Source organism: Phaenicophaeus curvirostris, chromosome 1, assembly GCF_032191515.1.
Source record: "Phaenicophaeus curvirostris isolate KB17595 chromosome 1, BPBGC_Pcur_1.0, whole genome shotgun sequence".
In the NCBI taxonomy this organism is placed as follows: domain Eukaryota; kingdom Metazoa; phylum Chordata; class Aves; order Cuculiformes; family Cuculidae; genus Phaenicophaeus; species Phaenicophaeus curvirostris.
This window is the reverse complement of record NC_091392.1, coordinates 55377826-55393925: the sequence shown is the minus strand read 5'-3', so window position 1 is coordinate 55393925 and position 16100 is coordinate 55377826. Positions and strand designations below refer to the sequence as shown.

General features: G+C 37.0%; 1 protein-coding gene across 3 annotated transcripts in view; it reads left to right on the top strand.

The window, feature by feature from the left end:
- Nucleotides 1-16100, top strand: part of KITLG (KIT ligand) — a 55599-nt gene that overhangs the window by 14292 nt on the left and 25207 nt on the right. For all 3 annotated transcript variants that reach the window (XM_069858484.1, XM_069858475.1, XM_069858492.1), the window contains exon 2: nucleotides 10931-11044. In XM_069858484.1, coding sequence (XP_069714585.1) covers nucleotides 10931-11044 — 114 coding nt within the window. The remainder of the gene's footprint in view (nucleotides 1-10930; nucleotides 11045-16100) is intronic.

The following is a 16100-nucleotide window of genomic DNA, read 5'->3' as shown; positions in this document are numbered from 1 at the left end:
ACTGTGTCAATAAATGCTGTGTAAATGAACAAAGGACAACAGAATTTTTATTCTGTCAAGTAAGTTCAACACACTCAAAGTCCTCAGGGTTTTTCCTGCATCTCCTTATAAAGGATGATGAAAACTTAGTACTAAAGCCAGGAGATGCAGCTTTCACTTTTCAATTTTGTTCTCTTTTAGTATGCTGTCTTTTAAACAGCTTGCCTATAGATGCTTTCAGTTTTTCCCCTGAAAAATTATCTTCCAGAAACCTCCTGCAGTTTTTGTAAAAATCGACTAGAGATTACTGTTAAAATGTCTGCAGTGATTGTTTATAGGGCCTTCATTGCCTAACTACATACGTTTTGTTGAAAACGGAACATGATGTGGGAAGGGTTGTGTATTTGCACTGTTTCTAACAAACTAGGTACTGTTATGTTACATTTTCCTCTGGGTATTGACTTATGGTACATACTAGGTCTTCTGTGGACTCAGGATAGGGTTTTTTATGTAAGGTACTGTAAAACACTACATTAAATCTCTAAAGCCACATTTCTAAACTATGAGTGGTATATAGGCACATCATTAATAAACATTATGTCCGATGTAGTAAATTTCTTGAAATGAGAAGTAGTAAGAAGGAGCAAAAACTCAAGCTTCACTATGGAAGACCATGACCTAGCTCTGTTTCTGCAGCTGAGTTGCGCAGTGACACCCTTTCATCCTGCAGTAGAAAAGTGTGTGAAGAATGTTTTTCATCCCTGTTACATACTTAGAAGTAATCTTGTAGATTTAGAATAGTGCTTATAAAAGTATCCTTTGAATTCTGAAATGACGAGTAACAGCTTTTATTACTTACATTCAAAATTTTAGGTGTCACTATTGATGATGGAAGGAAACCTAATCTATCCCTTAAGTACTTTCCAAAAGATCCAAGATCTAAAGCAGCTGAAAAGCAGAATGATCTTCTTTCGTCAGTGTTGTAGTTGGTGTTGAAACCTCTAACCACATGCTTGGCTATGTATCTCATTATTTGGGGGTTTTTTACTCTCTTTAAAACATAGAATCACTTTCCTCACTAGCATGTTACAAGAGAAAAGTACATGTTACAACATAATTTGAAAAGTTATCAACTGAGGTGTTTAGGGATCAAAGTGAAAATTTCCCAGTTCTGGTGCATTGAAATTCCCTGTTCCAAGCCTTTCTAAGTTGATGCAGGTGCTACTGTCTGGAATATATCCAGTGAAGCTAGCTTTTGTGTGCATAAATTGTGAATATGTCTTATGTCAGCTGTTCTTTGACAATGGGAGAAACTGCTCCGACTAATGAAGAGCAATCTCATTTAGAAGTTGCGTGACTTAAAGCATTCATTTAAGTTGCTCTCTCTACTTTAGAAGCAACCACCTGGCTGGATACTGCATCCATTGTAATAGCCACAACAATGTTTAGTAAGAGGTAGAGCAATCCTCTGTTTACATTTGCTGAAGAGGAAAGCCTGTGAAACTAACCTACTATGGGGAGTAAATAAATACAATTTGCAATCTGAATGGAGGTAACAGAAAGGATGAGTTTTGAGGTTTTATGTTGCTTCTCTGTCATGGAGCACTGGAAGTCAGATTGGCTTTTTAATTAGGCATAACTACGACTTGGATAAATGCATCAAGAGAGTAAACCAGAAAGATGGGAATATAGTTACATAAGCAAAGGAGCAAGTTGTCATGAGAACACATTGATATTGACTGCTATCTGTATACTTAAACTGGACAGTACAAGAAGACTTTTAACCATCAAGACAGTGAAGATCTGGAACAATTTCCTAAGATTCACCTTGAATACTCTGTTCAGTTTTGGGCCCCTCGCTACAAGAAAAACCTTGAGGTGCTGGAGTGCATGCAAAGAAGGGCAGCGAAACTGGTGAAGGGTCTAGAGACTAAGCCTTATGAGGAGTGGCTGAGAGAGAACTGTGGTTGTTTAGTCGGAGATAAAGAGGGTGAGGAGAGATCTTGCTGCTTTCTAAAACTACCTGAAAGGAGGTTGTAGCCAGGTGGGTATCGCTGTCTTCTCCAAAGCAGCAAGTGATAGGACAAGAGGAAAGGGCCTCAAGGTGTGCCAAGAGAGGTTTAGATTGGAGATTAGGAAAAAAGCCTTCACTGAAAGGGTTGTCAAGCATTGAAACAGGCTGCACAGGCAAGTGGTTTAGTTACTGTCCCTGGAGGTATTTAAAATACTTGTAGTTGTAGAGCTTAGGGATATGGTTTTGTGGTGGACTTGGCAGTGTTAGTTTTACACTTGGCCTTAATGATTTTAAGAATCTTTTCCATTTAAATGATTTCGTGATTTGATGATTATTCCCTCCGCTTCCACTTTACTCCTCCACTCTTTCCATTTGCTTTATCTAGTTACATTACAAATGTAAGCTATCTATAACATCTAAAGAGTGGGGTATAAAAAAGCAGTTATCTGGAGCGTACCTGTTCTAGATATTACCTGAAGCCCGCAATGACTTTGAAAACCTATGCCCGCTGTGGAGCGAAGTGAATAAAAGCAGTCAAGAGATTTATGCTTCAGGAATACAAGTTTTTTGATTGCCTGTTCAGGAGGACTGCTTAGACCTACACGTGTGTTGGAATTCAGATTACCGATATCATTTGTCTTAGTAGTAGATGATGCCAGAGCTTTTTGGGATGGGCTGGGGTAGCACGTTTGCCTGGTGTTGGTCATGAGATCTTCACAAAGGCAGAGGGTCTGAGGAAAGCTGTTGGAGCTCAATCCCACAGTCTTTATCATGATGCAGACCGCATCATTTATGCAACCTCTGTTTATCACCTTATCCTGAGTGCTTTTGTAGAACACCGCTATGTACAGCAGCTGTAAAAAGTCAGGAAATAGTCTCACAATATGTATTACAATTCTGATGTGAAAAAAAAATATTCTTCAATGTTGTCAAATGTTATCCCTGTGTTGGTATATAGGAGAGATCCAAATATTGTTTTTTTAATCACATCCAAGCTTGTAATTCTAAGGATATAATACATTTAAGTTAGGTGGATAAACCAAATTTCATCTCAACTGTACTGGCATCTAGTTTTAGTCTGTGTTCAGCAATTATCCTTTTGCAATGAGGTCTCCTATATCAAGCAGGTCAGAGAAATGAGTTCTGAATTTAAATCTCTTTAAAGATATGGAGCCTATTGGGGGTGTTTTCAAAGAAGTTCAGAGTTCAGGAACAGAACGCTGTCTTTCTGAGGACATATCTTTAGTTTAAGACTTGTGATTTATATTTCAAAAATCTTCCTCTGCTTGTACAATGAAGTATAAAAGCATTGTAAAGAAAAACACATAATATCCTTTTTTATTAAAAATATTTTTTCCCTAATGTTCTGTTTCCATAGGCTCAAGCATGAAATGAAAACTCTGCAGATCTGTAGCACAGTTTACTTTCTAGTAAAATTTCTGTGCATGAAAGCGTAAGAATGCACTTAAGTGTTTCACCTCATACTACTAATGAAGTACTAGGGAAGACAGACATTTTCATAATGTACATGAGTTTCATTGTATGCCACGTATCAAACTAGCGGATTTAAAAAAAAAATGTTAGTGTAATAGTTCTCCCAACTCAAATTCCATATACTTTGTAGCAGATGGTTATAATTAAAGATCCAGTACAGAATACCTGTAAGAACTCTTCTTCTATTTCCTTTACTGGTGCTTGAAAGTCTAAGAGTAAAAAGGATGGCTCTGTATATATTTTCATTCTAATTCAAAAGAATATTCAAGATAGTGGATTTTTTTGCACAAACTTGGCAAACAAGCAAGACATCTGAAATAAATCTTTGAAAGAAATCTTTAATTAAGTATTTTACTTAAGAGAACGTCCTTTCATTCCCTGAGGAAGTCAGATCATCCACCTCCATAAAGTGTGAGAATAGTTTTTCCCTGCCAAGGTAATCTAACTTTGCCTTCCCCTTTCAATTACATTAAAATGCCTTTGGATTTATGCTACAAAACTCTTGTAAGTTCCCGGGGGGGGGGGGGGGGGGTAGAAAAAAAGAAAAATTACTTCCTCTTTGGAATTTGTGGGAGGTTTTGTTGAGTCAACTGAAGTCTGGTCTTCTGCTTATTTCTATTTTGATTGTGTAGATATTTTGGATCTCAGTATCTCTGTTAACAGAACAAGTAAATATTGATCTTTTACACTCTAAATGGGGACAGAAAAATGTAAGATTTCATTACCAAACCTGGATGATTGTAATGGAACTTGATAAGGAAGGAAAAATAAAATCCCTTGCCAGTACATAGGCCTAAAAGCCTGAGCTAAATGACTGATCTCTGAAGGTCCTCATAACCTCTGATTATGGCAGGAAGATTTCTCTCAAAGTGTGTGTGTGTATATATATATAGTTTTTAACGTTTCTTCCAGTTGAAACGTTTTTGTTGGTGGAACTCCTGGTTCTTTGCAGAACTAGAATGCCACCTGATGGATGATTATCAGTAGATGTTTATTTTGACACCGTAACACAAGCTAAAGAGGCAGTACCCATGCATAATTACCTGTTTCTTGGTAACTTCACTTCCCAGTGTTTGGGAATTAAACAAACCGTCTGTCATCCAGGACAGGTTTAGGATACATGGAAACTGCCTAAATCCCTGATTGTCATGTGAGTTTAAAAACTGAACAAAATTTATTATGGAACAGATAACATTTTTAAAGAGCCAAAGCAGACATTTTTAGAAAAGCCAAATATTTTACATTGGTAGCCTTACAGGAACGGAAAATAAATACATTAATTTACACATTGAAACCACTGTTTTGTAGTTGTAATTATCAAATGCCTGGGTTACTCTGATTTGCAAGGCAAACCGTGTATCAGTTTACACTTCCTCTTGCTTATCATGTTCGTGCTGGTTCCTGCTTAAACACACAAACCAAACACAGCAGGAGTGTGGTTGCACCTTGCTCAGTGCAGCAGTAGCTCATTGGCTGGAGCAGCCTGCTGCTTCTGCATCTGACAAGGAGAGCTGGAAGGGTAGAGAATGATAGTTGTTGGCCTGAGGTTGCGTGAAATGAAGTTGGCATATAGTCTAAGCAGCTTCCTAGTTTTCCCAAGGTCTGGATGGTGGGAAATAATCGTGTGATTCATCATTTTCTCAGCACAGTAAGACTACGTGTGTTAAACTGGTGTGTCTCAGGAGAAAGGTGTGCATAACTTGTCAGAACTAGAGAATGGTTTCTCCTTCCAGCTGAAGAAAAAATAGTGAAGAAAAAGTAGTTCTGTATTAGCATTTAACAGATCTGGAACTACTTTTATCTATTGACCTGAAGAGAATTATTTTTGATTCATTAACAGTGTACCTTAGAAGGCGACAAGACCTGTAAGTACCTGAATACAACAGTTGGCTTTTCCTTTGCACATGTGGCTGGTGGAATCCAGCAAGTGCCAGTTCAGCATTCTGCCACGAAATGAACATTTAGCTGAAAAATCCTGCTCTTGCCAGTTGTCATTAGGCATTCCAGAAGTCCCTCATGGGAAAGCAACTGAGTGTGCGAAAGTTAGAGGAAAGAGCTTTTATGATTGAGAACATCATAGCAACACAAAGACAGAATGTCACTAAAAGATAAAATAGCTGTGAAAGGAGGTTGCCTGTTGAACCAATTTGAATGCATAGGCAATGACACCTTTTTCTGCTTATGTTTGTAACATAAGGGGAATTTCCTTCCCCTTTGCCCCATGAAGTGCCCTCGTATTACATATTTTATATATTATATGCACAACTGTGTAGAAGATTATTCTCCATTTTGTAAATAACTGAATACACGTTGAAGTATTTCATGTCTAAAGCACTCCAAAACTTACTCTGAAAAAGAATGGCCAGCATTTCTGTAGTCTGTTTAAATCAGAGTCCAAATAAATCACTCTAATACTCCCTGATGATTTTTGTTTACTTTTACCATCATTCTCCCCACTACACATCATTGTTGCAAAAAAATGAAGAACAGTATCTGTCACTAGAAAAGTATGCATCTGCTTTTTGTAATCATAACAAAGCATGTAGGGTGTGATCCAGAGATTTTTAGGTGTCTCATCCTGGCAGTGTGACTCACTGAGCTGGGGTTAGGCTCTGTTTTGTTCGAGGGACTGCCAAAAGGTTGTTCAAGAAAGCTCACGTGTTAACTGGGGAACTTTCCAGAAGTTAGTGTGCCCATATGGAGGAGCATGTGCAACACGAGGATACACATAAATGTTCTCATGCCTGTGCAGCAAATATGTTGTGGTTTTTTTTCCCTACATCATAGCTTGACAGTGTAAAATGCATAAAAGTTCGGAAAAGTAAGGGTCAGGAATACCAGTGTACTCTCATTTTGCATCTTCTGTCTAGGAAGCCATCACAGGTGGGAAAGAGCCTCTGGAGGCAGATATTGGAGGAACAGATCCCAGCTCCCATGAGTTGGAATTATCTTGGTTAGAGGAAATTTAACCCAGTCTTCTGAAGGACAGTGGTGATTGCACACTGTATTTAACACTTCAACTACACACTGTTCGTGCAGTGGTTTCACCAACTCCATTGAAGTACCTTCTCCTGGGTACCTGAGAGCAGGTAGTCATACGTGGGTCACTGTTTGGGGGCTTGCACAATATTTAGCACTTAAGCAGCATTTAGGCACTAAATTTAGAGTACTAAAGTTAGTGCTGTTGTTTTCCTGAGTGAAGGTATCGCTGAACACCATGAAAATGGGAATTGGATTATATTCTGTATAATGCTTCTCTTTCACTTCAAGATTTTTCTATGCCTACAGTAAATTTCTTAATTACTTAAAGACATTTATTCCACGACTTTAATTATTACTATCACAGCTAAATAACTAAACAGATTAGTAGACATATGCAATAATGATTGTACTTTTATGTTTCTGAATACTTTGAGGTTAAAAAAAACAAACCTGAGAATGATCTTTTCTTGCTATGTGAATTTCCTCAAATCTTCTTACAAAATGCTTTTTAAGGCATGAGTATGAACATTAAGTTAACTATCTGTAATGAATAAACCAATGCTGTCTGTGGCAGAAGTTTGCAAGTTGTGCTTCAGCAAAGCAGCGTGCAAACATTGCCTGAGGATCCACTATTGAGAGATGTTCCTACTCCAGCATTAGCAGAAATGAAAAATAATTTTGAGAAGTCTGGCCAAGGGTGAATGTTGTTCCATGTTGTCAGCTAACCCTACTGCAGCCATGGCTTGGTTGTGGTGAATTGGATGATTTGCTCAAGGAAGTGAGCTGAAAAATTCCATGGCTAGCATGATTTGAGTGCAAGAAATTTTATAATGAAGAACCCATTTATCTGTGTAGTTACTACATCTTTTTATGCTCGATGATTTTTTTGCATTTTATTATGAGCTTTTTTCTTTATGATTTCTTTCAACTTAAGATTAGAATTATTTGTCAGTATAAACAAGGTATTTGGAAATATCCAGACTTTCCAATGTTTTGCTTATTTATCAACGTGGTATTCCCCTTGCTGCTTTCCACTTAAGGAGTTTGCTGAACATTAACCAGTGATTGAGTAACTTTGGTAACATTCTGTAAAAAGGATGCTAAAGCAGGATGCTTTTATTCAGCAGCCTTTGTCAACGCTCCGGATCATAAACAAAGAACATAAATGAAATAGTTGTTGATTTACAACTTAAAGGATAGCCTTCAACACATTGGAACACTAGCTAAACCTCTAAAATCCTATTTATTGAAATTATAGATTGTGGCAAAGAGGCAATAATAAAAATCATTTACATTGATCAGAAGTGTGTACTTTACATCCTTAATTTGAATTTTCCTTTCCAAAAAGGAAAAAAATTAAAAATTAAATATTTTTCCCCCTTTCACAAAAAACAATTGAATAATCAGTATTTAAGAGGTTTCAGAATATAAAACCCATTGAATACCTTTTGAACAAAGAATAGGAAGAGGCCCTTTGGAATATAAACTTGCCTCCTGTCTGTCATGTATCTTCAATTTATGCTGGTAGATGATGAGTGATTGAATACTGTGGCCAGCTTTGAAAATCCCAGTTAAGCTTAGATGTAATTATATATGGAAATCTGTTATGAGTGCTGTGTGGTAACTTTCGTTTGTGCTTAGTAAAGTGTAAAACTGGAATCTCTATGTATAAAGCTGTTGTTTAAGTTTCCCTTTTATTCTGTCCCTGATTTAATTCAGTCTAGTCAAGCTTTGCTGAAACAGCAGGTTTGGTCATTAGTAAATAACATAAAAATAGCTTAGCTCTTTGATCTATACAGTCCTTACATACTATGTACCCGTAGGCATGTGTCATATAAATATTTTGTAAGTGCAAATAATTAAAAGATTTTGGATAATAGGCATGTTGTGACTAGCAGTATTTTGCAGATTTTAAATTGCTGCAGGATGACACAGGGAACAAATAAGCAAGAAAAACCTCAAATAATCTCAGAATTTACAAAGTTTTTGCTTTTTATAGCAGTTATAAAAATTACTATGTTTAAATTGCATTATTTACATAGGAAAAAGCGTGTATTATCGATTTGCATAATTGTAAAATATGTAGTGATTTTGAGCTTCATGTATAGGCTGTCTATAGATCTACAATTATGAAAACTGACAAGATGCAGCAGAATTCTGATTTTATTTGGAGTGTGAAGCTGCTTTTATTAATATTACTCTGTTGATCTGGCAAAAAAAGTATTTCCACTTGAAGAGTTTTGTTAGTTTTTTGATTACTAGACTGCTAGATTTTTAAACATTGTCCTATGACCGTGGCACAAGTCAGTGAACAAAATCCATCTTCCTTTACATACAACTCATTATTGAGGAACCCAATAAAGAAATTGGCTCTTTCTGGCTTGGACTTCATCTCCAAAGAACATGTTCAGGGAAACATCCTTGAACCCCAGTGCATGTAACTGCAAGTGTGTTGTTTAACTCTGATGGTAGAACTACTTTTTTTTTAATTCTTGAAAGCGGGATAGTTAGTCCATTTGGGAGCTGGTTGTCATTGATCTCTGACCTTTTCATATAATGATTTTATTTGAAAAGTCACAGTAGGGAAGTAATTTGTTTTAACTGGAGGTCTCCTGTGGCTTCCTCTGTAATTCTAGAGATTGTGTGAGGAGAAGGAGATGATAGTTCTTGAACACCTTTGAGCTCTTCAACATAGCAAGGAGCTCTCACAGGTCCTTTCAGAGACCAGCAGCATCTTGCATCTCCCCAGTGCTTGACTTGGTTGTATATGTATATATTTATAACTTTGTATAGCATAAGATACAGGAATTTTATAAGAAAAAGTTAGATACTTATTCTCAATTCTGCACATAGGTAATTATTCTCAATAATTTTGTGTGCAGGTATTAAATTAACTGTATTTCTAAATGCTAACTATGTTTAATCAAGAGGCCTTTGCAAACAACATGCTGCATGTTGAATGTGTACTTTGCCTAGAACATTTTCAATTTCTTTGTCTGCATGTCTACCCATCATCATAATGGGTACTCATTCTGTGGTGTCTGAAAGTACAGTTTAGGGAAAGCAGAGTGCAGGCTCTACTGAAATGGGCAGCCCTGGCTTGCCCCATCTGTAATAGAGCATTTCTCCTGTCTCAGTTACGTGGATCAAAAAGCTGTTCTGCCTGAAAAATAGCACAGGAGAACAAAAATGAAAATTGTCTGGCTGGTACAGCTGGCTAAACTATCTCCTCAGTGCCAGTACAAGAGGCAGGAGGAGGAGGCTAGGTTGTCTTTTCCAGCAGCACCCACACTGGTTTTGTTTAAATGAGTCAGGAAGCCATATTCTAAGAAAGCAAATGACAGGCTTTACTTGAGATGTAAGATTTAAGATAAGTGATCTCTCTGTCTATCTGTCACATGGAACAAAGAGGGCTGAGATGCATCTTAGTTAATGCAAAAATTCTGGTCTAACTCCTACCCTCTTGAAGGCTTGGGAGCCTGCACAGGCAAATTCCATACTTGTAGTAAATGTACACCATCGTTGGCTCTTGCTGACAGCTTCAGTCAGCTGGCACAAGAAGCTTCACAACCCGAGGCAGCTTTTGATTATCCATAACTTAAATGTTTTAACATTCTGGAAATAAAGATCTGCAGCTTAAACTTGGCACAGGGCTCTGTGGGAAACCAGCAAAGCACAAGGAACAACAGAAGGCGAGGAAGTTCAGGCAGTGTACCAAAGACACCCAGGTGCATCACAGCTACTTATCTGGTGCTTTTCTGGCTAAGTCTCACAAGCCTGTGTGGGTACATTGACTTGCTGGTCCTCATAGGATTTAGGAGGGGAATGTAGTGCCAAAACCAAACTGCCACTCCTGAGAGGCCAGGGCATGTCACTTAGAGAAAATGTATTGTATTGTTGCTTGAGATCTCAGTATTTGGGCAGAGTCTAGTTGTGGGTTACCTTGCAGTTTTAATACCCAAATGCAATGGCTGTGATCATGAACTTTCTCATTTTTTCTTGCTGTAGGCTGTAGTCTAATTTTGTTCCTTGTAATCTATTATCACATTAGAAGCACAGGTTTATCATGTACCTTTTCAGGTGAGTGGCAAGTATTTAACTAGCTGTATGTTGATGAGGAAGAATATTGCAAAGTTTGTCTATTTCTCTTCTTTGCTATGTGTAAACTTTGCAGAAACTCACCTAAGCTGGATCCTGCACAAATAATCTGATGGCTCAATACCAGGTTTTACTCTGAAGATATTTGCTTCCAGAAAAGATCAATTAAGTGCATTTCTGTGGAACCCTGCCATAAAGATTATACTATAGTGGTATGAGCATGTCCTCATGAAAAATGAAGAATTATTGTTGCGTCTAGATGTTGTATATGAAAAACATTACAATATTTTGCTGCTTCATGTTCGGAGATTGCTTATTTGATTTGCTTGTCTCTTTTTTTTTTTTTTTTTTTTTAATAAATAGACTTGGATTATCACTTGCATTTGTCTTCAACTACTCCTACTTAATCCTCTTGTCAAAGCCCAGAGTTCCTGCGGGAATCCAGTGACAGATGATGTGAATGACATTGCAAAATTGGTAAGTAGCTTTTATTTTGAATTATTCTCTATGTTAAACAATAAGCAGTGGCTAATGTACTTATATTTTTAAGCAAAGTTAGCAAATCTGTATTGCAACCAGTGGAATATTAAAAAAATTAGAATAAAATCCATCAATATCTGTCACTTGATCAAAACCAAAGCGTTTATTGCAAAGACTGGAGAATAGTTTCAGAATTCATTAAAAAATTAACTTCTTGACCAAGCTGCAGTGTATGTACATATCTGTTTTCTTCCTACCAAAATTCCACATAAATTGCCAAAAGTCTTGATTTCCTCAAACATTACCTGATAATCAGCTTGTTTTCTGTACAGATGGAAGATTATTGTCTTTAGGTTACCGATTTGTGTGAAGCAGGCTGACAGCAAACACAACTGAAATAAACCAGTAGTTTTTACCTTAGGTATATGGAAACTTGTGCTATATGTAAAAGTAGCATGATATTAGACATTGTTGTAACAATCAGGGTAATGAGAGTCGAACAGCTCTTTAGGTGTGATTGGGCCGCACTCATTACATATTCCTCTCTCTGTATCCTGTACCTATAAGTTTAAATAAAGTCTGAAGGACTCACAGCTTCAAAAAAGAGCTGAATTCATTTGAGTACATTTTAACTGCCACTTAATTGAACACTGCATTAACCTGAAAAACTGCATCTTCTTGTGTTGGTATTTAAATCCACTGAAGTCAGTAATTATGATAACTTGTAGTAGTACAGGATCTAACACCAAATTTATTAAGAAATAATATATGCTGACCACTCAACAAGCATAGTTTCATCTGCATATGGACTTCGGCTGAGGGTTGTGGCTTCATTATAGAAAAATGGTTGCAATACCAGCGTTAATATTATCAAACACTTAAGTTGGATTCCATGCATTTGCTGCCAGTGTGGTGTTAACTTGTTTGCTGTGGACATTGTTGTATACATTGGCACATAGTATACATCTGTGGGGATCCTATTCAAATGCTTAGTGCTTCACATTAGTCCCTTTAGGCAGAATTCTGATGTATTGGCGTGTTTATTCAAGATAGTATTTCATCTCTTGAAAGACTACTAAGCTTTGATTTAAACCTGTTGAAAGCATGACAGAACAACAGAACTCCTCTGAGGCCTGGTAAAATTGTCTGGTGCAGTGTTAGCAATAACTTTTTGTTGGTTACATATTCTCATAACAAATGCTTTAACTTTCTCTTTGGTACCATTTAAACTTCAAGAATGTATAAATACAAGTTACAAAAATTTGCATCAAGCTTGTGCAATCATACTTTGCTTTTGAGATAAATTATGAAAGAAGCCTAATATAATGAAAATTAGGTCAGTCTTTAATTTGACTTTGATTTTCCGTATCTTATTCCTACATCTTCCTCCAGACTAGTCCAGCAGCTGCAGTTCTTGCACATATTCCTGCAGCATTATGTTTGCATACCCCCACCCTTCTCCATTTCCCTTAGTTGTCCACGTGCAGCATGGTTGCTTGTTCCTTCCCATGCTACCTAGGCATAATGCCTACCTGAGCAGTGTTTTGAGCTCTTGCCAGATTTATTTCCCCTTTTCCTTGAGCTGCTGGCTGGTCAGGAAGGACTTTTGGTGTCGTAACTGTTCTGGTGCCTGTGCTGCTTGTCCTTGAAGAAAACTTCTGCCAGCTGTCCAGCTTGCACTGTGCTTCTGCTGCTGCCAAGCCTGAGCAGAGTCAGGTAGGGCTGAGCAACTCCAGCCACTCCTCAGTGAAGATACTGCAAGGTCATTTGCCTGGCTTACACCCACATCATTCAGATCTCTTTACCACATGCAAAATTTGAGTAAATTAGCAAGATCAAAGATATTTTGGGTTGGAGAAATAACAGAAAGATTTAGAAAATACAAAGCTGAGACACTTGGAATCTCTCACTTTTGAGTTGTGTGTGTGAGGATGTTTAAGGAAAGTCTGTATCCATCTTTTGTCTGTCTGTGTAGATTTTTCACACAGAAATAATTTCTATAAAGCCACTTGAGAGTTGACTGGGTAACATGGAAATAGTTTTAGGATCTTAAATTTAGTATAAGAACACTTGGTTTCAGTGAAACTGCCTATATTGCAAGGTGCTTGCTCTTTTGAAATGTTACACCATGATGACTTGACATTGAGACCAAAATAAAAAAAATGTTTAAAGTACTTTTAAAATAAAATATCATTAGCTGACAATGTGCATATAAGGAGGGAGAAATTGACAGAGAATATTGACTGATCACATTACTTTGCTAAAAAGTGCAATGTTTTTATGCTGTATGTACTATATTCTTACTGCATATAATATGGACTCCAAGGTGATGCTGCTTAAAAATACTGTTCAGGAGACCCTACAAATCTTGAAAATGACTATAAATGTTTTTGTACCATTTCTACTTTTTTAAACAAAATATACTCATGGAATTAAAGAGTAATATTCTGATGACTTACATCTTCAAAAATAGATATAGCACCCATAGGTGGTTGAGTTCTTTATTGAACCTGTTGGCCATTAAAATCTTATTTCTCTGCTGATCCAAAGAGTTTGTGCCAGCAGGACACAGCATCTTTAATAAATGTCCTCCCCTTTCACACTGAGAACAGATCGTAGTGCTAAGAATTTCACAGAAGCAGTTATGTATACAGTTATTGCCTATGGTTATTGTAGCGTTATCCACAGACTCTTGTCACATGTGCTGAGAGTGGTATGACAGTTATTTCTAAAGGCTTTATTCTCAGCCGCATTCTCATGTTCTTTAAACCCTTTTGTTCATAGTCGGGAATATAGTCCCATATCTGCGTGCAATAAACTAGCCATTCAGCGATAGTACCAAAAAAAGTCTCATAATTTACTTTAGGATATTAACCTGTCTTCCTCTGGTCTTATCACAAATGCTGAGCTATCAGCTTAAACTCAGTATGGCCTGAACCCTCCATTGAGGTGTATTACGACCTTTTCATCTCCCCAAAATGTTAGTCTTCACCATCTCTCCCAAGCCATTCAAGTCCATAACAAAGGTGTCCATTTTGGCTTTTGCCATTTCACAGGCCCGTGTATGTTCACTTGTATAATCTACGTTGTTTTTCCTGTCATAATGGGAAAAAATATTTTTGTAGCACTCTGTACGCACAGATGCACTTTTCTTCCAAATGCTTGGTGGATAAAAATCCACTCTTCAGAAAAGTCTTTTTCTGGCTTTGACTTTTATAATTTTGCCCTTCTGTCTATTAGTTTGCTACTCTGACCCTGTATCTTCTGCTTATTTCCTTCAAGCTGTTCCTTCTTTTTTTCATTATCAACAGCAAGCTTCCTGTTTTTTATTTCAAAGGCACTAACTATGAACATTGCTTGTGATATCTTAACACATGCTGAATTTGCACTCTCATCCTAGCTTCTCCTCATTATTTCCATGCTATTTGCTATGCTGTCCGTGGCCACGGGAAGGATGCTCCTTGATGAACTTTAGGCAAATTCTTTCTTCATATCTCATGCTAAAGTGCTTTGCAACATGAATCCATGTCTCTCTTCTTTCTTTTTCCTACTGTGTTCTTCCCTACCTCTACTGCAGTTCACCTACAGCTAGCAAAACAGTACCACAATTCCCTGCCAAACTCTCTTTCCCATTCCAGGCTTCTTGTTCCAAGTACTATAAACTCCCTGCATCACTGGCAGAAAACCCCTGAGCATGATTCTGGCTGTGTTCTGCTCAACTGCATTGTATTCTAGGAATGTGAGAACATGTCTCATTTAGCAGTTCCTACTGATGTAGGCTAGGGATGTCTACTAAACCTAATCTATTGGAGAATAAATAAGGCACACTGTGCAGTGCCTGAAAGTGTGGGTCATTTGCCTAATCCATTTTGTGTTGAGTAATAAACTGAGGACAGATGTATGATGTAACTTGTTTTCAGTGGTGTTAATCTGGATTTTCACTAGCATCATACTAGATTCAGACCAGAAATTAGAATTGGAAAGGAAGACCAGATTCAATAACAACAAAGTTCCTAAGCATTAATCAACATAAGATCAAACCAGACTGGTATGTGTTCATACAAAAATTACTTGTATTTTCTGTAAGATTAAATTTATTCAAGTCTTTATAATATAATTTTTCATATGAAGAACACCACCTAAGTAAAATGATTTTAGGAAGCAAAGAACAATTGAACAAAAGGGTTTTGGTTTGTTTTTTTTTTAATGGTGAAAATGTTAAAAGAGCATAATTTCATGCCTATAGAGAAAGAAATTATTTAGAGAGTATTCATTCTGCTTTACTAATCACTTAACTCCTGCTTCTTTTTTAATGAAGGTGTCTGGAGGGAAACATTTCTTGATGAACGAATGTTCTATATTATGAAACTGTAATTGCAGCACCTGTCAATAAAACCTCTCCCTATTTTTCTTTTCAGCACAATAAATCAGTAGAAAAGTGCATTGCTGTAATTGTGACTCTGATTTTGCATAAGAATTAGGAAAATGTTATATATATATTTGGTGCATGGGAACATCAAACCTACATAGAAGTAGTATTTTCACTGAACTGTATAGTATGTATAGAATGTACCTACATTTTTTTTTTGTCAGTTAACAGAATCTAAGATATTCAACTTTTCTTTCATGATCATCTTCTCTAAAGCTTTTCTTTTGAATGTTGGGAGCCCAAACAATAGTAATCATTTACTGACCAGGGTGCTTGTTTGAGACGTGCTATTTCACTTTGCCTTCATACTGCATCTTTGCTGTAAATATGTACTTTATGCTTTCTGCAACATTTTATATTTATTTTAAATGGGTCTAGCTCTCCTGAGTGAACGGGTTTAAAAAACTGATCCAGTGTTGTTATCTTGCAAATAATCTGCCACTATTGCTGTAAGAAGTGTGAACTGAAATCGTTAGCATGTTGTCTTGATCCAAATGATGAGGATTTTATTAACTACTTCATTAGCAGATGAGAAAGATAACAGTAGATTGCAGAAATGATGGACAGAAAGTGGAAGCTCATGCAGGAAAAGAAGAGCTAAGGATGCAAAGAAGGGAGATGCAG